Here is a 26,946-nt window from a genome sequence, read left to right on the forward strand (position 1 = left end):
TGTGTTGGATCCGGAGGTTGGGGGGTGGTACGTGAGGATGAGGGGGATTCTGTTTTTGTTGTTATTGCGAGGAGGGGGTGTAAGGGATGAGTTGTGGGAAATGCAAGAGATGCAGTCGAGGGCGTTTTCGACCACTGTGGAGGGGAAGTTGCAGTCCTTGAAAAACAAGGACATCTGGGATGTCCGGGAGTGGAATGCCTCATCTCGGGAGCAGATGCGGCGGAGGCGAAGGAGTTGGGAATAGGGGATGGCATTCTTGCAGGAAGGTGGGTGAGAGGAGGTGTATTCTATGTAGCTGTGGGAGTCGGTAGGCTTGAAATAGATATCAGTTTCCAGGTGGTTGCCAGAGATGGAAACGGAGGGGTCCAGGAAGGAGAGAGAGGTATCGGAGATGGTCCAGGTGAACTTAAGGTTGGGGTGGAAGGTGTTAGTGAAGTGGATGAACTGTTTGAGCTCCTCGTGGGAGCACGAGGCGGCGCCGATACAGTCATCGATATAACGGAGGAAGAGGTGGGGGATAGGGCCAGTGTACCTTTGGAAGAGGGATTGTTCCACGTATCCTACAAAGAGGCAGGCATAGCTTGGGCCCATGCTGGTACCCATGGCCACCCCCTTTGTCTGTAGGAAGTGGGATGAATTGAAGGAGAATCATCCCTGTGGATGAAAATTGAAGGACACATCCCTGTGTCTCTGTATTTTACCCAGAGCATAGCCCAGCTGCCTTTTAGTTTATGTTAAAAAGGTTTTTTTTGACAAGTCCAAGGTTTTGGTGTAGTATTTCAGAATATGGGTATTTTTGCTCAATCCTACATTACCAAGCGACCAGCCTGGAATTGTTAAGAAATATTTCTGCTTATATTTTATTATTCCAATTTTGATTTTTGACTACATAAAGTTTTGACTGTATAGTTATAGAAATGGAACTAAACAATACCTCAGAGGAAATTGGAATCCTTAATACTGATTGGGATGGAAATAAAGATAAATAATTGCTTACGCACAACACAAAGTAAGGAAATCAGGAGACACAAACCTAGGGCAGGATGAGATGCATGGTGTCTCAGAGAGGTCTGTGCTGGGCCCTTAAATTTTAGCAATTTACATCCTCAAGATTTAGATAAGGGGACCAACTGAGTAGTAGATGAAGGTGCCACTGACACAAATAGCGAAGAAAGTATTTTGTGAAGAAAACACTAGGAGTTTGCAGAAGGGGATAGATAGGTTGAGTAAGTGGCCAAAATCTGGCAGATGGTATATAATGTGGGAAAATGAGAGTGTTCACTTTGGCAGGAGGAACAAAACAGCGGAGAATGACCTCAATAGAGAGTGGCTATGGTAACTTGAAATGTTCTAGTATATGAGTCACCAAATCTTAGTATATCAGGCGAGCATGTAATCAAGAAGGCCATTGGGATATTATCCTTTACTATGAGAGAAATTGAACATAAAAGTAAGAATCAAAAACAGAAGTTGCTGGAAAAGCTCAGCAGGTCTGGCAGCACCTGTGAAGAAAAACTAGAGTTAATGTTTTGGGTCCAGTGACTTATCCTCAGAGCAGGAAGGGTCACCGGAGCCGAAACGTTAATTCTGATTTTTCTTCACAGAAGTTGCCAGACCTGCTGAGCTTTTCCAGCAACTTCTGTTTTTGTTCCTGATTTACAGCATCCGCAGTTTTTTCAGTTTTTATAAAAGCAAGGATGTTGTGCTTCAGATGTACAAGGTATTGGTGAGATGGCGCCTTGAATACTGTGTGTAATTTTGGCTTCCTTATTTAAGGAAGGATGTAAATACACTGGAGACAGTTCAGTGGAGGTTGAATAGATTGATACCTGGAATAAGCATGTTGCCTTATAGGTTGGACAGACTGGGCTTGTTTCTGGAGTTTAGAAGACTGAAGGATGATTAAGTTGAAGTGTATAAGATCCTGAATGGGAGTTCATGGAAAGGATGTTTCCTCTTGTGGGTGAATCAAGAACTAGGGTACAATGTGTTATAATTTGGGGTTGTTCCTTTAGGGCAGAGAGGAGAATTTTTTTGTCCCTCAGAGGGTTGTGTGACTCTGCAACTCTGGTGGTAGTGAGACCATTGAATATTTTTAAGGTGTAGGTAGATTGATTCTCTTTATGCAATGGAATCAAAGGTTATCGGGGTAGATGGGAATGTAGCATTGAAAATACAAACATATCAGCCATGATCTTATTGAATAGCAGAGCAGATTCAAGGGGATGATTAGTCTACTTAGCACCTGTTTTGTATATGCATATTTTGAAAGTGGACCTCAATTTACGGCAGGAGGGACGCAATGTTTTAGCACGTTCTGCCTTTGAAATGAGCAGGATCAGCTATAATGCAAGAATGGCTTTTGAAAATCCTTTTTATGACCAAGATTTGGGAAATAGCAATGTGGTATTTTTTTAAAATTCTCATACAAAAAGAAGGCAGAGATTTATTTTCAGTTACATCATTAAGTGTGGATTGTTTGAAATTTGAGATCTAAATTACAAACTTGCACAAAATAATTCCTGTAATAATGCATAATGCCTGAGCCAAAAGAACAAATATTGTAAGATTCCCCTAGACATGACTGCCTGGGAGATTCACAAGAGCAGCGTTGTTGGACTGTGATGCTGTCTTTTTCCCTCTGGAGTATGTCTTCCAGCTCACAGACTCACCAGGTGGGGAACAGCATGAGGGAGCAAATATCCCGTCAACCACCTCACAGTGCTCTGTGATTGTACATTAGCTTGAAATGGTACTTTACATGGGGTTAGGGTTCGGGTTCTTAACAAGAGCTGTGACAGCTACTTACAGCTATCTTACGCATCTTCTTTCTATCTTTGTATTAGCAAATGATTGAAAATGATGCTGCATTTTTGAACAGAAATCTATTTTTGAAGATCTGGATATGGTATAATTTTTTGCATGTGAGGAACAACAGGGAAATTCCCTTGCTGCTTTTGTTATACTGCCATACATGGGCGGTGTAGTGATGCAGGAAGTACAATTTCTGTCACTGCACTGTTGCTAACATCAGTTTGTATTTATGCAGTGCTTATTAGAATAAGGAATGAAACATCTCAAAGTTCCTAACATGCAGGGAAAAAGGCATGGTTTGGGAGGAAAAAGGAGAAACTCTATGAGGGCAGGCGAAAAACAAAAGCAAACTGTCTTTTAAATACGTTAAGTAAGAGGTTTTGGGAATATTCAGAAGGCAGAATTAGGCACTGCACAGCCTCAGATTAATTGTTGCAGTCTACTGCACAGCATGGGAAGAGATATACAGACAGAAAAAAAAATCAGATAGGGTGTGCTGACTCCATGAAAATAGTTAATCATACTGAAATGACTTTTCTTGCTCACAATAGTTGTAGATGCATTTTGTGCAGAAGGAGTCTAGCGTGCAATTCGAAATTCATTTAAGTCTATTCTAGAAGTAAAGAGGTTATGAACTAGGATTTCATTACTGGCAGAGAGAGATCAGAGTGTAAGCAGCAAACTTCCAGAGAGGGATGAAAGAAGTCTAGGTGAGTGACTGTAGCCGTTATACAAGTTGTTGATGATTTGTATGGGGTTTATGCAAGTCTGTTTTGTTGATGTTGAGCTAACAGATATCTTGATGACATCTCATTCTCCAACTGCCATTGGATTGGCATCTTTGTTCTGGCTAAAGCTGATTTTAGACAAGTGAGCACAAAGAATATATCTGACTCAGGTAAAAAGTGGTGGTTGAGAGTTCGAATCCAGTTTTGTCCTATACCTGCTAAAGCATTGGTGAGGCTCCTGCCACCAATATGTTAAATAGGGAATTAAAAGAATGATGAGTGCAGCAGGCCAAGCAGCATCAGAGGAGCAGGAAAGCTGAGGTTTTGGATCAGGACCCTTCATCAGAAATGGGGAGGGGGAAGGGAGCTCATAAATAAATAGAAAGAGGAGGGATGGGGCTGGGGAAGGTAGGTGGGATGGTGATCGGTGAGTGCAGGTAGGCAGTGGTGGGGATTGGTCAGTGAGGTGGGAAGAGGAAATAGGTGGGAGAGAAGATGGACAGGTTGTGTCTGGTCAAGGAGGCAGGGATGAGAGGGAGGGTTGATCACGGGATGAGGCCAGGCGGTGGGGAGATTTTAAAACTGGTGAATTCCATGTTTAGACCATTGGGCTGTAGGCTCCTGAGGTGGAATATGAGGCGCTGCTCCTTCCTTATCTAGGCCATCCGGCTGTATCCCCGCCTCCTTGACCTGACACAAACTCTCCATCTTCTCTCCCACCTATCTGCCCCATCCATCCCGCTGACCAATCCCCACCACTGCCTACCTGCGCTCACCTTTCACCATCCCACCTACCTTCCCCAGCCCCACCACTCCTCTCTATTTATTTCAGAGCCCCCTTCCCCATCCCCCCTCCCCCATTTCTGAAGAAGGGTCCAGACCCGAAACATTAGCTTTCCTGCTTCTCTGATGCTGCCCGGCCTGCTGTGTTCCTCCAGTTCCACACTGTGTTATCTCTGACTCCAGCATCTGCAGTTCTTTCTATCTCTGAGTGAGGTAAAAGAATGATGCTCTGGATGCACCAATAGTTAATGAACAGCACAAATGTGAATGAAACAATGAGAAGATATGAATAAAACAAAAATGGATTGCTCAACAACAAAGTTAGCAGAGAGCTTATGAAGAAGGGGTGACTTGGGGATGCAGAATCCATCACTCAGAATATCTTTGGTTTCTTTGTCCAAAATGATTTTGATGCTGTGGGCCAAGTGGAGAAACTTAAATAATTTTCACTATTAAAGGTAAATTTGTAGTTGATAGTAATGTTGAGTTTAAAGGCCTTTAGAAAACAGTTAGATTTATAAAAGAGAAGTTGAAGAGAGACATTTTATGGACAGTTGACATTGTTGGAAAAAAGTAAATATAGTGTCCCTTTGAAACTGCAGCTTCATCAACAAGATTACATGTGAAATATGTTTAAATTTGCCAAAGAACAACTTTATAGGATACATGCACTTCCTGGCTTATCAATTAAAACTCTCAGGTGAAACAGTCTCCTTAAAATGCAATAGTTTACAAATTTCCCCCTATCTGGTTGATAAGTCATAAAATCATGGTAACACATTGAGGGCATGGCAGTTTTGTGTGCAACAATCCAGTTAGTTCCATATCTCTGCTCTACACCTGCAGCCCTGCAGTATTTTCTTGAGATGTGTGTCCAATTTCCTTTTGAAATCATTCACAATTAAGTCACTATGACCCTCGCAGCCATCAAGTTCCAGGACATTGCCACTAGCAACAAAGAAATACTTCTTCACACCTCCCATCTCACTTTTCCAAAACATTGAACATGTGTCCCCCAGTACTTGTACCATCAGCTCTTGGGGGAAAATACATTTCTTTTTATCTAGCCTGTTAAACCTGTCATAATCTTACACGCCTAACAGACTAAATTTTGCAGTCATGGTGATGCTGACTCGTGGACTTGATAAAAGCAGCCACAAAGCTTCGACAATCTTTGGCCTGCATTTCCTGCTTTCCCAGTGGTAGTTACAGCTGGTTTTAAGTAAAGGGAATGTGGCAGCAATGATGGCAGCAAGCAGGTCAGCAGCCAATCATATTGAAATGTTCACAAAGGAAACCAGGAAGTTAAAAGCACTTACATACTTCACCTTTAAGTAAAATATTCTTATAGAAAAATTAGTTATGATCTGATTAACATTGAAGCCAAAATAAAGATAAACTTGTAAAAGTGAGCTGAGAAAAATGTGAAACTTTATTATAATGAAATTTGATTTTAGTATATAATATAACATTAGTTCCTCATATCCAGTGAGGTGGTTTAATGGTAATTATAAAGTTCATAGCAGTATACATTTAACAATGTGTAACTTTTCCAAATGATTTTACAGCAAGACCAAGCATAAGAACGGAGCCCTCATCAATTCAATAGGTTTTCCATTGATTGCAGTCTGCAGGTGCCTAAATGACTGTGGAACAACTGAAAGCAATCTCTGCATTTCCATATTATTCTGTGCATATGCATTCTCCAGAAGTTGCTGTCCATTTCAATGGTATAATTATGGTGAAAGCTGACAGTTTTGCCATTGTTACCACTGTAAAATTTAGACCAATGTGTTTCCATTTTTGATGTCTCCAAAATACAGGATCTGTGTTCCCAGATCTATTGTTATGTCTGCATCAAGCCAACTACAGCAGTTACTCAGCAAACCAGAGGCAACTCTGATTTAGGAATAACAACTAAAACTACACTTCTGGTTTTCTGCACAAATTTCAACTTTAACCATGGCAACAGGAAAGTTAGCAGCGGTCAGTTCCCAATAGTAAGAAGGGGCAAGTTGGAAAGAGGGTTGCTCTAATATATCACGTTATAGTTGGCTAAAGTCATATGGTCCAGTGAACAGGTCAGTTACTTGCCCTCTTGGTTATTGAAATCTCCGTAGAATTAAGGGACGGCAATTCAATTTAAAATGGGAAAGGAAATGAGAAAGCCTAGCAATTTGTCACATCTTGACTTTTCAATTGGTGTTCTAATTTCTACCCCTAGGTGGCGGCACAGTTCGCAACTTACAAAAGTTGCACCTTGCAGCCAACTCTTTTGATGTGCTCATGGGTACAGTGAGAGATGGTTGCAAACTAATACAAGTTGCAAGCTGACAAATGAAATAAAACAGGGTATTTCACAGAATACTTCCAACTAATTGTCTCTGTTAAAATTTACTATAATGGCTGAGTACTGATTAACGCACGAGGCAAAAAGACTAAACCGATCACTGGCATTTGACCCACAAATAGAAAAACAAAAGAAGAAAGTTGCAATTATTGCCAATATATCAGAAAGACTTTGAAAGGTTGCTACTTGTCACAAAATTGAAGAAGTATTTTGAAATAAGCTAATTCCAAAAATCAAAATTACTAAGAAATCCTCACCATGCTTTGATATTGATAATATGTGGAATGATAGGTAATCTTCCTCACTACTTGCTTTTAAAAATTATTTAATTAATAATTTTTGGACAGTTTCCGTCAAAATTGTTCAACTTTTACTTGTTAATTTCCTGAATATTTGGAAACAAATAGTTCTTGCAAAAACAATTCATGGATCATGCATGAGCTCTCTCACCCTGGCAAAAATAATGCAAGGCTGTTTTCTAATTCCTAGTTTAATGACTTAATTTCATGCATATTCAAGTGTAAAATAAGGACAGCAAAATATATATATATATGTGACACAAACACATTAAAAGAAAATCAACATGATTAAATTGAATTATTCTTCATTAATGCGTCAAAATTTGTCTCATATGGATCTATAAATTCCCATTTTACCAAATTTAACGTCTCTCCCCTGAAGAATTAGGCAAAGGAGAACTTATATTGTTCATGGTACCTATAGTCTTCAGAGCCAAATGGATAACAAGGGGTGAAGATTGGCCAGAGGTACAGCTATCACTGTTTTCACGGAAAATTACAAGCTTGAGAGCATTTTAATCGATCAAGTAGATATAACTGAACAAGAAAAAACACAGAACTCCATATACTGGAAATAAACACAGAAATTGTTGGGAAAACTCAACAGGTCTGGCAGCATCTGTGAAGAGAAAGCAGAGTTAACATTTCGGGTCCAGTGACCCTTCTTCACAATTGATTGTAGCTAGGAACACGTTTATGTGCTGAAGATGGGGTGGGGGAGGGGAGAGGAGTAAACGATAGGTAGAAGTGAAACCCAGAGATAGAGAACAATAGTTGGGCAGACAAAGGAATAGGGAAAGATCAGCCTGGGAGAGTCAATAGCTGTTGATGGGGACTGTTAGTGGCTGACAATGGGTTGGTTGTGGTAGCAGCCCATGTGATGACGAGGCCCTGGTGTGTGGGGTTTGCGGTAAGGATAAGGGAGAAGAATTGTATATTTTTGTATTGCCTAAAATCTTAGGATGTGGAGAGGAAGTATTGCATACTATACAGTCAAAGCAACTTGAGATTGGAACCACACTGAAATTACATTTGTATTGATTGATGTAGGTATCATCACATTATTGCACCATTTATTTCATCAATATATACCATTCTCGACTGATCACATACATCCTACATGTATCTTCACAGCTGTAAGTGAAATTGCACTCTGGACAGTATTTATCTTGGACAGGATGACTGTTCAACCTTCAAATACCGCTATATTCTTTTAAAAAGTGATTTGTTCAATAATGGAACCTAACGCAGAGTCACAGATCATTTTAATACGGAAAATCTTTGAAAAGCCTGGAAGTTTGGATCTTTGCTTTACAACAGTTGTAACGTATTGCATGAGATATATAATGGATAATTTCTTTCAGATGTTGCCCTGCTTAACTTACTGACAGTTATCTCAAGTTAACTCAAAGTTGATCTTTTTTTTATCTCCAGGGAATATTTAATATTAAACTCACTGTCGCAATTTCACAAAGAGGTTGACTAATGCATTTTAAAAGGGTCATGGAATTTAAATTGTAAGCAGGTTAAATATCCTGCAACACTCTGCACATTATTCATGAGTTAAAAAGTCAGTGAAGGGCCTACTTTCAGACCTGTGCCAATAAGCAGTAAGCCAGTAACACAGGTAATTGGCTCATATACTTCTCACTCTCCATCAAATTTCCTTTATTGGTGGATCTGACAAAATTGATGAGTGGAATTGAAAGCATGAATATAAAGCTGTGACAAAGTGCAAGAGGACATTGAGATACTGTTGCCAAAGCATCAGCCTTCTTTCATAAGGAACAAAATCAGTTGTTCGCCTCAAAATGACTTGCCATCGACATTTAAAGTGTATGTCTCTTCATTTTATTTGCTGAAATTAAGTTAATACTCACATGCTCCATTTTGTTTCTGTAGTTACATGTGTAACTGCACTGAAACAGGATTTATGGGCACAAATTGCCAGATGGACATCCCCGAGTGCGCATCCAATCCGTGTGTTAACAACGGGACATGTCTGGAAGGAGTGAAGAGCTACACTTGTCTCTGCTGGACTGGTGAGTACATATTGTAAAAGAGGAACAAAAGGTAGGGGCTGGGGAATATTAAAACTACAGCAACACTGATTCTAATTCTCCCAGAAAACTCACATCATCATTACCTATCCACAGAGATTATTCTGTGAAAACCACTATTAAAAATTGTAGATTGACCACCATCATGTAATTCACTTGTTTACATCAGAATTTTTGACTTTAAACTTGAGAAGTGCTGTAATTGGAGCCTCAGTTCCAAACTAGCCTTTTTTGTTTTACTTTTACACCTTTTGCCTTGGATCAGAAGGATTTGGAGGTTGGTTAACAACCTGCGGCCACTACCTGAATGCACCTTCTAGAGCTGGAGCCACCATTGGCTGAGCCAATAACATGGTGAGCCCTGTATGTTGAGGGGACAACCCACCAAAAATGTGTATCACATTGAATGTCAACCTGGAGCTCAGGCGCTGCTTATTATGGCCATCTGCAGTGCGGTTGAAACTCTACATTTTATGCTACCACTAATACAAAGATGTGTTCCTATCAAGAGAAGTCGCCAACTGTAGGAAGTGATTGTTTTCAAACTTACTTTCTATTCAGTATGAACAGAAAATGCCAAAGCAAAACAGATTCATCTACATCCAAACAAATAAAAGACGGTGATGTATTAATTTAATGCAGAGAGGTTGTTTCCCTTTCTGGGAGCGTCTAAGACCAGCGCGCATAATCTCAGAATGAGGGGTCACACATTTGAGACAGCGATGAGGAGGTATTTCTTCTCTGAGGATCGTGAACCTATTAGAACATGGAACATAGAACATTACAGTGCAGTACAGGCCCTTTGGCCCTCGATGTTGCGCCGACCTGTGAAACCAATCTGAAGCCCATCTAACCTACACTATTCCATTATCATCCATATGTTTATCCAATGACCATTTAAATGCCCTTAAAGTTGGCGAGTCTACTGCTTTTGCAGGCAGGGCATTCCACGCCCTTACTACTCTCTGAGTAAAGAACCTACCTCTGACATCTGTCCTATATCTATCACCCCTCAATTTAAAGCGATGTCCCCTCGTGCTAGCCATCACCATCCGAGGAAAAAGGCTCCCACTGTCCACCCTGTCTAATCTTCTGATCATCTTGTATGTCTCTATTAAGTCACCTCTTAACCTTCTTCTCTCCAATGAACACAGCCTCAAGTCCCTCAGCCTTTCCTCATAAGACCTTCCCTCCATACCAGGCAACATCCTGGTAAATCTCCTCTGCACCCTTTCCAATGCTTCCACATCTTTCCTATAATGCGGTGACCAGAACTGTACGCAATACTCCAAGTGCGGCCGCACCAGAGTTTTGTACAGCTGCAACATGACCTCATGGCTCTGAAACTCAATCCCTCTACCAATAAAACCTAACACACTGTACGCCTTCTTAACAACGCTATCAACCTGGGTGGCAACTTTCAGTGATCTATGCACATGGACACCGAGATCTTTCTGCTCATTCACACTACCAAGAATCTTACCATTAGCCCAATACTCTGTATTCCTGTTACTCCTTCCAAAGTGAATCACCTCACACTTTTCCACATTAAACTCCATTTGCCACCTCTCAGCCCAGCTCAGCAGCTTATCTATGTCCCTCTGTAACCTGCAACATCCTTCCGTGCTATCCACAACTCCACCGACTTTGGTGTCATCCGCAAATTTACTAACCCCTCCTTCTACGCCCTCATCCAGGTCATTTATGAAAATGACACACAGCAGTGGCCCCAAAACAGACCCTTGAGGTACACCACTAGTAACTGAACTCCAGGATGAACATTTCCCATCAACCACCACCCTCTGTCTTCTTACAGCTAGCCAATTTCTGATCCAAACCGCTAAATCACCCTCAATCCCATGCCTCCGTATTTTCTGCAATAGCCTACCATGGGGAACTTTATCAAACGCTTTACTGAAATCCATATACACCACATCAACCGCTTTACCCTCATCCACCTGTTTGGTTACCTTCTCAAAGAACTCACTAAGGTCTGTGAGGCACGACCTACCCTTCACAAAACAGTGTTGACTATCCCTAATCAAATTATTCCTTTCTAGATGATTTTAAATCCTATCTCTTATAATCCTTTCCAACACTTTACCCACAACCAAAATAAGGCTCACTGGTCTATAATTACCAGGGTTGTCTCTACTCCCCTCCTTGAACAAGGGGACAACATTTGCTAGTCTCCAGTCTTCTGGCTCTATTCCTGTAGACAATGACGACATAAAGATCAAAGCCAAAGGCTCTGCAATCTCCTCTCTAGCTTCCCAGAGAATCTTAGGATAAATCCCATCCGGCCCAGGGGACTTATCTATTTTCACACCTTCCAGAATTGCTAACACCTCCTCCTTATGAACCTCAATCCCGTCTAGTCTAATAGCCTGTATCTCAGTATTCTCAGTATTCTGAATTCTTTACTGCAGAGGGCTGTCGAGGTTAGGTCATAAGTGTGATCAAGGCTGAGAGACGGAGCTTAATCAGTAAGAGATTCAATGGTTGTAGGGAAATGGCAGGAAAGTGGAGTTGAGGGTTATCAGATCAGTCACGATCTCATTAAATGGCAGAACAGACATAATGGGCTGAATGGCCTGCTTCTATGCCATATGGTTAATTTGAGATCTAGCCTCCTTTTAGTTAGTGGCAAAGAATCATTCAGGAAACAGTTTATGTAGATATATGGAATGAGGTTCTTTCTGCACTCATGAATTGAGATGGGAAAATTGTCCTCTTATCAAATGCTGTTTTGACATCAGGAAGATAGATGAATAATTTTTTTAAAAAATGTCTTCTGGATGGTCTAGTGGAAACAAACGTTCTGCGAATCATTCCATTCTCTTAGAATCTATTACAAGGAACAGAGTGACTGAACACTTAACAAACATGAGCTGACCATGGGTGGCATGGTGCACAGTGGTTAGCACTGCTGCCTCACACCACCAGGGACCTGGGTTCGATTCCACCATTGAGCAACTGTCCGTGTGGAGTTTGCACATTCTGCCTGTGTCTGATGGGTTTCCTCCCACAATCCAAAAATGTGCAGATTAGGTGGATTGGCCACGGTAAACTGCCCCATAGTGTCCATGAATGTGCAGATTAGGTGGATTAAGCAAGGGGAATGTGGAGATAGGGTGTGGGTGGGATGCGCTATGGAGGGTCAGTGCAGACTCGATGGGCTGAATGACTTCTTTCCACACTTTAGCGATTCTGTGACCAGATTCATAAGGCACAAGTCATCGATAACAAACATAGTTGATTTTTTTTCGAGTATGTAACTGATCTGATAAGAATGTGCCAATGGTGACCACACTGTCTCCCTTTAAAGCTATTGGGCTTAGTGAACTAAGAATTAAAACTAAGAGTGCTAGAGACAAGGATGTGAAGGGTTCTATAATCCAAGGAAGGTACATGAAGTTAAGATGCAGATAAGCCATGAGCTACCTGAGAGATTGCTCAGGCTTGAGGGTTTGAGTGGCCTTATTATATGTTTCTACTGTTACAGTAGCTTCGTATTTAATCACTTTTGAAGATGTGAATTTGAAGGATTGTGCATACCTGGATTGTGTTTTTTTTAAAGAGGTCAATGAAAGGGTAGTTTTTTTTTTAAGCAAGACATTTCTTGCAAGTCACATGTTTTGTGATAACTGCCCATTTACTGCCAGTGCCCGTGTCTGGGTTTATGACTGCCAGCTTGCACTTTCTGATTCAGTTAGTGACCAGCCTGTAGAAGGAAAAGTGCTTCCCAGCTCAGCTCTCTGATTTCTGAGATAACCCCTTGTTATGGGTCCAATGTGGCATGTTTACTTCTTCTTCTATTCTGGTCTGCCATGACTTTTCTCTACCCCTCGCTAATTGTACAATTTGACTCTTGAATGTCTCTCTCGGGGCATATGTGGCTTGTGCTGGGATCTCGGCACTGCACCATATGTAAAGTTAATCTACACTTCATTTCAGACATTGCGAGCCAGGAACCACTCCTCAGGCCGCGCTACTTGGCCATCTCATTGAAGGCATGGCCCAAAGGAGAGGAGAGCTCACTCCCTGCTTAGCTGATAGGGACCTGGAGACAGGGTGATGGAGAGGAGGGTACATGACTGCCCCAGAGCTCCATGTCACCAGATACAGTCAGCCTGGATCCCAAGATGTAGTCTGGATGAATGCTGTGTCCTAGCTGAAGTGGGATGCCTGGCAGTGCAGGGAAAAGGTCAGTGACCTTCTGCTTTCCGAAGGGGCAAGTGCTACCACTTTTTTCTCAGCTACCTCACACTGACCGGGCTACGACTCACTCAAACTCTGTCACTGCACACATCTCTCATCATGGCTCAAGAATGACAGCTTTCATTATTGCACACAGCATGTCTAAGCAACAGGTCTTACCCACCTCATCCTCCCAAACAAGGAAATCCTCCTGCTCTTTGTCCTTCTTCCTCAGTCAGTGGAGGCACCTTACCAGCTCTGTTCAAGTTTCACCACCACTATCTGCTCATCCATCACTCGCAATCCCTCCTTTTGCCTTATTGCCACAGACTGACATCTCCACAGTTCCCTGACTGACCTGCCTGTAATTCCTGGACTGTATCCGCTTGACCTACAAGTGTGAGCCTGTCCCAATCTTGGACACAGATCCCCAGACTCAGATAGCATCAAGTGCCTGGACTAGAATAGGACAAGTCCCTTCATTGACTGTGACAGCTCACCCGACTGACCGCAGTCCCCCCCCCCGACTGACCCCAGCCCCCCCGAACTGCCCCCGCCCCCCCGACTTAGCGCAGTCCACCCTTCAGCCGACAAATGTCTGCTCCCCTTTGACTTTCACACCTGGCCATTTGCTTGAAGCTGTGCAGTGTGTTTGCCGCATGAATGTCTGACGTTGATGAAACACAATTCCACACGAACGTCCCTGTTGACTGTTCTGCGCTCCAACTAGGCAGGCTGCCTGCCTCTCCCTCTGCACAGAATCCAGTAGCTTTTAACTCAGTACTGGAGACCTCATGCAATAAAAAGAAGCAATGTGACAGATAGTGACTGGCAGTCCAGAAGTCAGTGTGGAAGTGAGTAAGTGTGTGCTAATAAAGCAATGTGAAGTATACAGAGACTGGCAGGTCCAAGGAAGCGCAAAGCGAACAAGCATTAAGAAAGCAAGTGAAGGCGAATCCTATGTAGATGTGTCTCTACAGTCAAAGTAATGTGGCAGAAGCATACAAGCCTTGGCGTCCCTGAACTCCAATATAAAGTTAAGGGGATGTGACTGACTGTGCCAACTCATACACTGTTGTATGATACCTGCAGCTGCAGAAATAGCACTGGAACAATGTATGCTCTCTCATTATGTCAGGACCTGTGCAGAGTTGGCTGAAGTGGACTGGGATAGATATGAATTCCAGGAGTTGATGTATAGAGGCAGATATGAAGGAAAATAGTTCATGGCTCACAACGTAGATATATCCCAGAGAAGAAGATGAATTCTAGGAAAGGGATCAACCAACCATGGTTAACCAAGGAAGTTAAGGATTGTATCAAATTGAAATAAAAACACTCTATGTGGTAATGATTAGTGGTCAGACGGAGAATTGGGAATGTTTAAAAACCAACAAAAGACAACCAAAGAAATAATAAAAAGAGATGTGTGAGTTGGTCTGCGATCAGGTTTGATGATATGGTGACACTGGTGGATTGTCAATGTTAATTTCTAATTTCCTTCCCCTAATTTCTAATCTCCTTCCAAATCAAATGGGGAGCTCTTCATATTTTCACAAGTCCTCCCAAACTGTGATGAAAGAAAGGCATGTTTCATTTCCTTTGAAAAGGCAGCTAAGCAGATGAGGCGGCTAAAGGAAAACTGGACACTGTTCAGGCAAAGCAGGTTGACGGGCAGAGCTCATCCAGAAATATTGAGGATAACTCATAGAGGACATGTGGAGACCTGGATGACCCAAACATGTATAAGCCAACAATTTTACTGGTCAGATCTTCACAAGGATGTGGTACTGTTTTGTAAAATGTGCCATATGTACAAGATGGTGAGAAGACCACAACATGCAATCAGTTGGGTGTCTCTCATTACCAAACCTGTTTTTGAAGAACCATTTAGCAAGGTGTGATTAGTAGATTGTGTGAAACCTTTACCACAAATAAAAGTGGGATACTAGCAGGTGCTATATTATAGATATGGCTACTCAAGTCCCAGAGGCCCTATCCTTGAGAACAATCACTCCTAAGATAGTGATGGAGAAGTTAACCCAGTTGTTCACACGATTGAGTTTATTGATGGAGATTCCGTTGGAAAAAGGTTCCAGTTTTATGTCAAAAATTTTTCAGCAGGTTATGAGTATTCTGACTGGAACAAATGTTAAATCTGCAACATACCCACCCCAACCATAAGGGGCTTTGGAAAGGTACCATCAAACACTCAAAATGATGGTTGTGACGTACTGTCATGCATGTCTTCCTGATTGGGACGAAGCGCTGGAGTTTCTATTATTAGTCAGAGATTCTCTAATGAGTCGACTGGTTTCACTTTTTTTTAAACTTAGTTTATGGGCATGAGATAAGTGATCCTCTAAAACTAATTTAAAAAAGTTTTCTAGAACTGATAAGGAGATCCTCGATGTTAGACTCTGTATCTGCATTCTGGAAGCGGTTTACAGGAGTCTGCAAAGTAGATTCTTGGGTGTTCTACTCAAGAACACTTTACAGCATCGCAAATAATCATAAAGTATTGGGCTACCGAATCCTGAATGTTTCAAAAAGGGATGACCTGTTAGTATTACTGCCCTTACAAAGTGCACCATGGTCCATGGTCCATATAAAATAGTCACAAGGGTTGGTAAAGTAACTTTATTTGATTGACGTCCCAGATCGTTGGAAAAAGCATTGGCTGTGTCATATATTGAAACAATACCAGCACCGAGAGGATGATAAAAAAGTGCAGGTATGTCAAGAAGTAAGGCCTGTGAGGATGAAAATGATAGTGGGAATGAGGTAAAAAGAGCCTTGGACCAATCCTGAACCCACTTTCCTGTTAGATAACATTGAACTGGTAGGGAGGTCGCACACCCTGCTTTCATATTTTGAGCCACAACAACAGGGGGACCGAACAAAGCTATTCTTAGAATTTAAAGCACTCTGCAGGTTTTGGAGTAGACCCGCAGCTTGGGTTGTGGGTGTTGAGGTTGGTTGGCTCGCCGAGCTGGTTTGTTGTTCCGCAGACATTTCGTTACCGTGCTTGGTAACATCCTCAGTGCAGCCTCTGATGAAGCGTCGGTGTGTTTTCCCGCCTGGTTTTTAAACTCTGGGGTCCGTTGCGATGAATTGCCTCACTTCCGGGTTTCCTCTGTAGTGGAATGTATATGGGGTCGAGTTCAATGTGTTCATTAATAGCGTGCTTCATGGAGTGCCATGCTTCCAGGAATTCTCGTGCTTGTCTCTGCCTAGCCTGTCCCAGGATCTTGGTGTTGTCCCAGTCAAAGTCGTGGTTCTCCTTGTCCATGTGGATTGAGATGAGTGAGTATTGGTCGTGTCTTTTTGTAGCCAGTTGGTGTTCATGTACTCTTGTTGTTAGTTTCCTTCCTGTTTGTGCGATGTAGTGTTTCTCGCAGTCTCTGCAGGGGATCTTGTCGATGACATTGGTCCTGTCCATGGCGGGGAGTGTGTCTTTAGATCGGGTGAGCACTTGTCGTAGAGTTGATGCGTGTTTGTGTGCTACTCTGATGCCCAGCGGTCGTAGAAGTCTTGTGGTGAGTTCTGACGTGTTTCTGATGTAGGGTAGTGTGATGAGTGTGTCAGGGCGTGTAGAATCTTTCTGATGCTGTTCCTGTAGGCATCTCCTGACCCAGTTCTTTGGATATCCATTATCCCTGAAAACTTGGAAGAGGTATTCCTCCTCCTCTTGGCGTACTTCCATGTTGCTGCAGTGTGTTGTTGCCCTTTTAAATAGTGTTCACACTATTTTCATCTCAATCCACATGGACAAGGAGAACCACGACTTCGACTGGGACAACACCAAGATCCTGGGACAGGCTAGGCAGAGACAAGCACGAGAATTCCTGGAAGCATGGCACTCCACGAAGCAGGCTATTAATAAACACATTGAACTCGACCCCATATACATTCCACTACGGAGGAAACCCGGAAGTGAGGCAATCCATCGCAACGGACCCCAGAGTTTAAAAACCAGGCGGGAAAACACACTGACGCTTCATCAGAGGCTGCACTGAGGATGTTACTAAGCACGGTAACGAAACATCTGCGGAACAACAAACCAGCTCGGCGAGCCAACCAACCTCAACAAAGTACTCTGCGGATATAATATCAGCTTTAGCCCAACATAATATGGATGTAGGAGAATTTTCCTTTATGAAACAGCATCTTTATGGTTTACATATAGAGAAACATACCCAGGTGAAACTAGAAATCCAAAATATTACCAAATCAGCTAAGGGTTCCTGCGGTGTATTAGTAGTGTCCCTACCGCTGAGCCAGGAGGACAAGGTTTAAGTCCCACCTGCTGCAGAGGAAGATAATAACATCTCTGTGCAGCTTCATTAGAAAACATCCAATTTAATCCCAGAAAAAGTACCTGCAGTTCCCCAGTCATGTGAGGCTGGGTTGTTAAGCATACTCAGGTTGAAATTGACAAAATTTTAAATAGTAAGGGAATCAAGGGTTATGGAGAAAAGTCTGGAAGGTGGTGTTGAGGATTATCAGATCAGCCCTGATCTCATTGAATGGTGGAGCAGACTCAATGAGCTGAATGGTCTACTTCTTTTCTACATCCTATGGTTTTATGGTTAGTGCCTAAGCCTAGTGGTTCAACCAGATTCTGTACAGAATACAGAAAGGTCCATACAGTAACAAAGGCAGATTCTTACCAAATTCCTTGAACGAATGACTGTATTAATGGGGTTGTCAGTGCCAAATTGCTTCGTAAAATAGATTTGTTAAAGGAATATTAAGAGGTACCTTTAATATCCTAAGCTAAGGAGAAATTGGCCTTTGTCAAACCAGATGGTCTTTCCCAATGCTAAGTGATGGCATTTGGGTTAAACAATGCCCCATCTACTTTTTAGAGACTGTTGAGCTAGTGATGATCCGTGTTCCTCACTGTGTAGTATGCCTTGGCGACATATTGATAGATGCTGACACTTGGACAAACCACTTGGAACAGTTAGAAGCTGTGTTTAGAAAAGTTCAATCAGCTGATTTGGCAATAGAACTTGTTATGAGTGAGTTTGCAAAGAGATGGGAAACCTACCTGAGGTATATACTAGAGCACAGAAAAATGCTGGGAGGAATAGCAAAGGTACAAACTCTAGTGGAGTTCTCTGCCCCTAAAGCTAAACAAGAAATGCCATGGGCTTTGAGCATGTGTGGTTCCAATTGCAAATTCTTACCAAATGTCAGCACTATAGTTGCTCCTCTAATGGACTTGTTTGAAGAGAAAGCCAAGGTAGTGTGGCCAATCATCTTTTAAGAGATGAAAACATTTTGATCAATGAATTTTTCTTGGCTGCCCCTAATTTCATTAAACTCTCCAAGGCAGCAAGCAATCCTATTGACTTGGGGTAGGTGCAGTTCCAGTGAAATACTTTTCTAAAACACCAAAAGAGATACTGAATGGCGGAAAAACAAACCATGGGATTGCTAACAGCTCTGAGTCATATGTCTGTCCTGACTACAGGAAAGGATTTTCATATATTGATCATAGTCCTTCAGCCTTCAAAAATTCAAAAGTCAAACTTTTGATGTGGAGTTTGCTACTATAGCTTTATTGCTTAAAGATTGTTCACACTGCGTGGAAAAACATAATTGTCAATGTTTTGTCAAGAATGTAGCTATGTCTGAATGATCTAAGTAACCAGAAGTTGAAGTAACGAAAAAAAGCTATAAGGATTAATAAGCAGCTAAATATAGGGGTGACAGCTATATTTTAAACTCCACCTGCCACTCCTGGGCCCATCAGCCCATATGAACAAGGTCCCATTGTACTCTACATTCCCTACACTTACCAGCCTTGCCCGTTGTACCAGCAGGAACATATTGTCTTTGCACTCTCGTTATTTCATTTTTAAAGGCCTTCCATATTCCACCTGTGCCTTTACCTGCAAACATCCTTCCCCAGTCAACTTTTGAAAATTCCTGCCTGATCCCATCAAAATTGGCCTGACTCCAATTTAGAACTTTAACTTTTAAATGAGTTCTGTCCTTTTCTATAACTGTTTTAAAACTAATAGAATCATATTCACTTGCCCCAAAGTGCTCCCATGCTGACACCTCAGTCACCTGTCCTGCCTTATTTCCCAAGAGAAGGTCAAGTTTTGTTCCTTCTCTGGTAGGTACATCCACATATTGAAAAATAAAAAAATTCTTGTGCACACTTAACAAATTCTTCTCTATCCAAGCCCTTAAGACAATGGTAGTCCCAGTCAATTAAGAAAGGTGATAAGGAAAAGCCAGGGAACTATAGACTGGTGAGCTTGGCATAAGTGGTGGGTAGGTTGTTGGAGGGGATTCTGAGGAACAGGATTTAAATGCATTTTGAAAGACATGGACTGATTAGGGATAGTCAACATGGCTTTGTGCATGGGAAATCTTGACTCATTAACTTGATTGAATTTTTTGAAGAGGTGACAAAGTAGCTTGATGAAGGCAGAGTGGTAGATGTTGTCTATATGAACTTTTTTTGTTCATATGTTTTGGGTTATTTAGAGGGTTAACAGTTATATTTTCATATTCTAATTTGTGTGTGTTAACCAGTTTTGCATAAACATTGAAAACATTTTGTTTATGAAGAGTTAATAATTTTGTGGTTATTTAATAAACTGGATCTTTTTCTTTTTAAGTCAAAGAGAAATAAAGCATACAACTAGTCACATTGAAAACCAGATAAAGTAATTATATTTATGTTGTGACCTATAGATTAGTGAGACTAGATAAAGACAATGCACTGCTTCCATGTTGCTCAGAACACCATGTTCCTTACTAAGATCACTATGTGTTTTGATAGATGGACGCAAAAGAGAACCCAAGACATTTATTGTAAAACAAATGGGTTTTCTGGCTTCAACCTCCATTCTCATTTCTTTAACCTCCGGTTTCTCTCAATTTCAGTATGGAACTTGAGCCATACGGTCACATTTCTTCACCAGTACTGTTAATTGCTGTGCAAATAGTATTGCTTTAGTACTGTTTTCAGAATGATAAAATGAACAATGTTCCAAGTTGGTTGCAATGCTGGGAATAATCCTATCATTGAATGTTCTAACATCTGAAATTTGTGATTTGTTTCTATTTCAACAGGTTACACTGGATCACACTGTGAAGTCGATATCAATGAATGTGCAACAAAGCCTTGTTTGAATAATGGCACATGTTTGGAACGCTCCACTCAAAAGTATTATGGCCATCTCCCACAGTTCAAGCCCACTTTCAGTTATGCTGATGCATCTGGCTATATTTGCCTTTGTCAACGTGGCTTTGCAGGTCAGCCTAAACTTGAAACCTAATATGAAGATTTCATGTTTAGAAATGGTGTAGAATACAGAAAATAGACTTAACTCCCTTTTTACACTCGGTACACTTGAAATTGCAAATTAATTTGCTTCCAAAAAGGGCATTGATTTTAATATTCAACTCTTTTGATATCGCTTCTTAGAGGTTGAGGTGGAAATATTGAATAAGGACAATGGTGCCTTTCATTGCTAACTCTATTAAACATTTTAGAGCAATTTACAGTATGTATGTGGGCAGTTTTGTACCTATACAATAATATAAAAGTTGCATTTCTGAGGTCACAATTTTAGCCAGAAAGTAGTGGTCAACTTAAGTAATATTTTTGAGGGATTGAAGTCTACCTTCTCTTATCACCTTGCTTTCTCACCAAACTCACATAAACCTCACTGTTTATGACAGTAGTAACAGAGATAACAGTGTGGTGTTGGAGGAACACAGCAGGCCAGGCAGCATCAGAGGAGCAGGAAAGCTGACATTTTGGGTCGGGACCCCTTTTCAGAAATCAGAAAGTCTGAAGAAGGGTACTGACACGAAACGTCACCTTTCCTGATCCTCTGATGCTGCCTGGCCTGCTGTGTTCCTCCAGCTCCACACTGTATTGTCTATGTTAAGTAACTAGTTAAGTTACCTGGTGAGATAATTGCTCATTGGTATACTAAATGAAACTTTCATGACCTATAGAAAAGGCAGATAACCACAAGCAAGTCAAGTTCAGAAGAAAATATCCATTCCAGCAAAAAGACGTTATTAGTTTGTGGAAGCCTGTAGGTCATCAGAATTGAATAGAAGTTTTAAACTGTTTTAGCAGCCTCAAAGTAGTCAAAGTCGGTGAGTTGGCCTGCCTGTTTGTCTCAGGAAGAGATAGTAATGGACTGAATCACATCTGGGGAAGAGAGAGAAAGTTATTGAAGGGAGATGCTTGCAACCTATTCTATTGAGGATGAAATTTTAAAATGAGTTAGGATTGACTCTTCATTGGAATTGAGTGTCTGTGAAGGATGTTGCTGGGAAAAGGGGCTAAATCATTCTTCTGCTGTTTATGATAAGATCTTTCAAAATTGTTTTCTATATATATGGTTTTGTCTTGTAAAATGAACTTAGGTTCTTTTGTTAAAATTACATTGACAGCCTGTGTGAATATGTTCAGTGACTGACAACCACTGTAATCGAATTACCGCAATAACAATTACAATCTATTAAGTTAGGTTTTGGTCTGAAATCGGACTTTTCCAGCATTATCACCAGCTGGGGTAACAGCTATGTCATGATGCCATATTGTCATATCAGAGGGTGGGATGGATGGGAACACAAAATGCAGGAATGAGATGGTAACCATGACAACACATGTTGATGTACCCAGTCATGAGGAGCTGAACACTTTCAAATGGCTAGGTTTATAACTGGGCAAGTTTCTCTTCAACATCAAGCAGATGCTAAGTAAAAAGAGTTTGGATTTTTTTTGAGGGTTGACTCAACTATTCAAGTATATGTGGTATGTGAATTTATTTTTAATGCCTCTTAAAGGCAACAATGGTTTGGATTAAAATCATTTACATTATTGCTGGCCTGAATCAGTTTTTCTGTTATCAAGTATAAAAATACTATCGAGACAACAAGGTGCAGGGCTGGATGAACACAGCAGGCCAAGCAGCATCATAGGAGCTCTGCTCCTATGATGCTGCTTGGCCTGCTGTGTTCATCCAGCCCTGCACCTTGTTGTCTCGGATTCTCCAGCATCTGCAGTTCCTACTATCTCTGATAAAAATACTATTTCCAGCTTTAAATACCAGAACAGAGTCACCTTCCTTAGAATCAAAATCTTTCAAAATTATCCATCATTTCACCAATGGTGAGTTATGTGTTCTACTCATGAGATAAATAGGCATTCTACAAATTGATTATTAATTTGTCCAGTGAACATGAATCAAGTTTACATTTTTAACACCTGAATGTTGTCCATCTGGTTTTTTGGGAAATTTATTTTAAAAGGGCAGAAATCTGCAGAATTTTAAGGTGGGACAATGGGCTATTTTTCTCCCGTTTGTACTCAGCAAAAACACTACACCATACTGTTTTAGTTGCTATGCTGTAGTTTCCCTTTCCAGTGTTTCACAGCAAGAGCATTAAGCTAGCAAAGGGATTGACCTGTTCAAGTGCTGAAATGACCAAAATTAGAATCCTGAAATCTTAGAAGATACAGCACAGAAGAATGCTATTCAGCCCATCATACCCATGCTGGGTCTTTGAAGGAATTATCCAATTGTTCCACACTCCTGCTTCTTTCACATAGTCCAGCAAAGCTTTCCTGTTCAAGTGCATATCTAATCCTTTTGGAAAGTAAACTTTAAATTTGATTCTACCATTTTTCAGGCAGTGAATCCCAGATCATTACACCTTGCTCCGAATCAGAATATTCTAGTTCAAGAAACACCATCAGCTTCATCACATGCTCCTAACAACAGTGCCACGGCAACATTATATAACAATTATGCTGTAATGGCAATAAATAGACTCGTATAGTCCATTTATCAACATATTCGAATCCTAGGCAAATAGCTAAAATCTTTTATAGAGATGAGAAATATTCAGGTCTGAATAATACCCCAATAAACGTGCAAGCTAAACTTAAACTGTCCTAAACAGTGAATACTTGTTTGTATATTTATTGAAAATACACATTTCTCAGTGTCATTTCTCAGAGTTGTGGTCACAAGCCTTGCCCAAATCACAGCTTCAGTCATGTCTGACTGAATCAGTTCAGAGAGGATCAATCGGTGACCCTGCACTGATCAACTGAAGTAGCTGCAGCTAGATCCAATGCAAAAGATTTCTGTGAGTCTAACAAAGATGACTGTTTTACAAGATATCATTGAAAAATCTGGTGACACTATTGTGCTATTATGCTGTTGAAGCACACTGGACAGATTGTACCCCTTTTGAATATTCTGTGTCTCTCAAAATCAGATTCCTGGACGTTTCTGAAATAAAATGTGAAATACCAAAATTGTTAGGTTTTTCAAATACAGTTATTTTTACCTTCCAGTTTTGTGTCTTTTATTTGAACACTTAACAATAAGGTGTTTGATTGTCAATGAATGTTCATAATTCGTAAAGCAAGTATCAAAACTTGAGCCACGTTGTTTCTACCTTCTTGATATTTTGTATCTGTCCTGTCCAGGTTGGACTTTAGCAAATGGTGATATCTTAGCTCAATAGGGGATAAATAGTTGATCAGACTGCTACTATAATTCAATGTAAGAATGATCTATTGCCCGTTCCTAGATTGCTTTGTGTTTGACATTGTTCAACAAAGCCCTTTACTATTAAGGGTTTAACATGTGACTTCTGACACTTTGCAGCAATATCTTCAGGTCATGTGAAGGTGCTTAAATAATAATTCAATTTGTAGACTGTTGAGAATTTTTTTATGTAACAAGAGTTTTAATCATTCTGTTTTTTTTCTGGAAGGAGAGCATTGCTCAGTGAACATCAATGAATGTGAGTCTGGTCCTTGTATGAATAAAGGCACTTGTGAAGATCAGAACAACGGATTCAAGTGCCATTGTGCACCGGGATTTACAGGTAATAGTCCTAGTATTTCAGATTATTTTTCCCCAAAGGGTTTTGCTCCATACTGAGGAATATATACACAACTGTGGGATGCTTCCTGGTCTGAGTGGCCATCATTTGTGTGCATGTCTCAAGATGTAGGTACACGTTCAGTCAAAATATAAGACTTTCAACACTTATGTTTCATGGACTGAAGCAGTAATAGACCTGCCACAGTGCTTTTCCATCAGTTTAAAGTAAGTTCTCTTCTCCTATTCTCTCTACTTGTAACCAGCCACTCAAATGACATATGATTTATGGTGATTCACATCTATCCTTGATGAGGAGCCATTCAGTAATTGCTTTTTTAAAGACAAACTATGGGAATTTTTTTTCTACAATATTCAATAAGGCCTTCATTGTAAATGGTCTGTGTTTGGAAATTTGTCCCAGTAATAAGCCACACAAAAAAAAAACACACTGGGATACAGCACTCCTCAAAATAATCTAATTCAAATGTAAAAATTCAGCATCTGTCAGAGAATGAACAATTTACCAATCAGTACAAACTATATGCACTGACAGTGAGCTTTGTACCTTGTTTTCTGGTGACATTGCCCTACAAGGCAAACAGAGCCTTAGAGGTGGACATTTTAAAATAGTGTAGATTATCTAACATAAGGAATTTCCCATTTCACACCAAATCGAAATGAGATATTCTCCATCTTTGACTTTAACATATTTTTAAAAAGCTATTCTTGTTGTCTGAAAGCAAATTGAGCAAAGTGTATAGTCTGGAGAAATGATTGTATCCAGGACAATTTTCAGATTCAGTGTTGTAACTGAAGCATTAGTGCAGGAACTGCATAAAGATTTCAGCATGAATTCAGAGTCGTAGCTGTGTTGTTTAACTAAGAGGAAAAATAAATTGTCTTGGCTGACAAATAAATGTTAGAACAAGCGCACATCATGCAGTTAGTCATCTTTCATTGGTTACAGCTTGAGGGTGCCTGCATACAAAACATTTCCTTCAGATAGGCTTAAATTATTCAACAATTGAATACATATTGGGATTTTTTTTAGTATCAGAATATATATCTTGAAATGAAATTGGACAAATATATACTATTCTGCAGGTAAGAAGTCTGCTCATTTAATGCTCAGGACCACAGACATCAAAACTCAGCAAAAATAATCATTGTGCAGACCTTGGTTGTCTCTGAAAGCAAGTATAGAACAAGTATAGAAGGCTTCTTGTAACTGGCAATCATTTGGTAAATTGTGTGAGATATTCATTTCCACATTTACAATATTATTCTTTTACTTGACAGCTTGCCAGTAGATAAAATTCAAAATAATTAACAGCAAAAATCAGTGTAAGTGTTTGCTCTATGTTCTGTCCAAAAGGAAATACATGCAATCAACCATTTTGAAATGAGCTAATACCCGTACAACATGAGATGCTTCCTTTGATGACCTTGATCCTGTTACATTATTATTTAATTTATTTTATTTGTGTATTAATAAATTTAAGCTTAAAATATTGCATGTTGCAAATTCTTTGGGCTGAGTTTTCCCATAGGGTTTTAGAGTAGATTTGTAGCTCAGGTTGTGGATGTTGAGGTTGGTTGGCTCGCTGAGCTGGTTCGTTGTTCCGCAGACGTTTCATTACCTTGCTGGGTAACGTCATCAGTGCAGCCTCCGATGAAGCGCCGTTGTGTTTTCCCGCCTGTCATTTAAACTCTGGTGTCCGTTGAGCTGGATTACTCCACTTCCGGTTTTCCTTCGCAATGGAGTGTATATGGGGTCTAGCTCTATGTGTTTATTGATGGCTTTCTTCGCGGAGAACCAGGCTTCTAGGAATTCCAGTGCTTGTCTCTGCTTCGCCTGTCCTAGGATCCTGGTGTTGTCCCAATCGAATTGGTGGTTTCCCTTATCCATGTGGATGGAGATGAGTGAGTATTGGTCGCATCTTTTTGTTGCCAGTTGATGTTCATGTACCCTTGTGGTTAATTTCCTTCCTGTTTGTCCAATGTAGTGTTTGTCACAGTCTCGGCAGGGAATCTTGTATATGACATTTGGTCCTGTCCAGAGTGGGTAGTCGGTGTTTGGTTTGGGTGAGCAGTTAGCATAGGGTTGATGTGTGTTTGTGTGCTACTCTGATGCCCAGTGGTCGTAGGAGTCTTGTGGTCAGTTCAGATGTGTTCCTGATGTAAGGTAGCGTGATGAGTGTGTCGGGGCGAGTGGTATCGTTCGTGTAATAGGCATCTTCTGACCCAGTTTTTCAGGTATCCATTGTCTTGGAATGTTTGGAAGAGATGCTCTTCTTTTTGTTTTCCCATTTTGTGCTGGTGTTTTTTCAAGTGAGGTTCACAGGGCCTGTCTGCCATTGCCCATGACCATATTTCTCACACAATCTTCTTTGTCTCAGTAATAATGCACATTGGTCTGGTAGAATCATGAGAGAGGAGTGTTGGAAGTGCTCACTGCATTGGGAATTTGAGACGTTCATGCCGCTGCATGGTGTTTAGACCCTACTGGAGCAATACTTCACGCACTGCAAGCCAGAAATGCCCTTCACACTGTGACCCTGCTCCTTTGTCCCAAAGGAAATGGCCTAGAAAGGTAGGTTCGCTTCTTGGCTTATCTATAGGGACCAGGAAGTTCTGGTGGACAAGAGGACATCTCCTGCTGACCAGCAAAGGAGGCCACGCTCCCAGTCTCGACCAGCCTGGACCAAGGTAAAGGCCCAGATCAGTGTCCTGAGTGAAACACAATGCACAGTAGTGAACTTCTGTACTCCAAAAGGGTAAGAGCCTGGCCTATCCCTAGCTCTGGAATCAGACAAG

General features: G+C 40.9%; 1 protein-coding gene across 3 annotated transcripts in view; it reads left to right on the top strand.

Annotated features, from left to right (window-relative positions):
- LOC109912629 (protein crumbs homolog 2-like) overlaps nt 1-26,946 on the top strand; it is a 177,051-nt gene that overhangs the window by 96,269 nt on the left and 53,836 nt on the right. For all 3 annotated transcript variants that reach the window (XR_007265085.1, XM_020512060.2, XM_048613819.1), the window contains 3 exons: nt 8,877-9,016; nt 20,336-20,518; nt 24,017-24,130. Coding sequence is in view for 2 of the 3 variants with exons in the window: in XM_020512060.2 (XP_020367649.2) it covers nt 8,877-9,016; nt 20,336-20,518; nt 24,017-24,130 (437 nt within the window). In the remaining variant the exon portion in view is untranslated. The remainder of the gene's footprint in view (nt 1-8,876; nt 9,017-20,335; nt 20,519-24,016; nt 24,131-26,946) is intronic.

Source organism: Rhincodon typus, chromosome 28, assembly GCF_021869965.1.
Source record: "Rhincodon typus isolate 14 chromosome 28, sRhiTyp1.1, whole genome shotgun sequence".
Lineage (NCBI taxonomy): Eukaryota > Metazoa > Chordata > Chondrichthyes > Orectolobiformes > Rhincodontidae > Rhincodon > Rhincodon typus.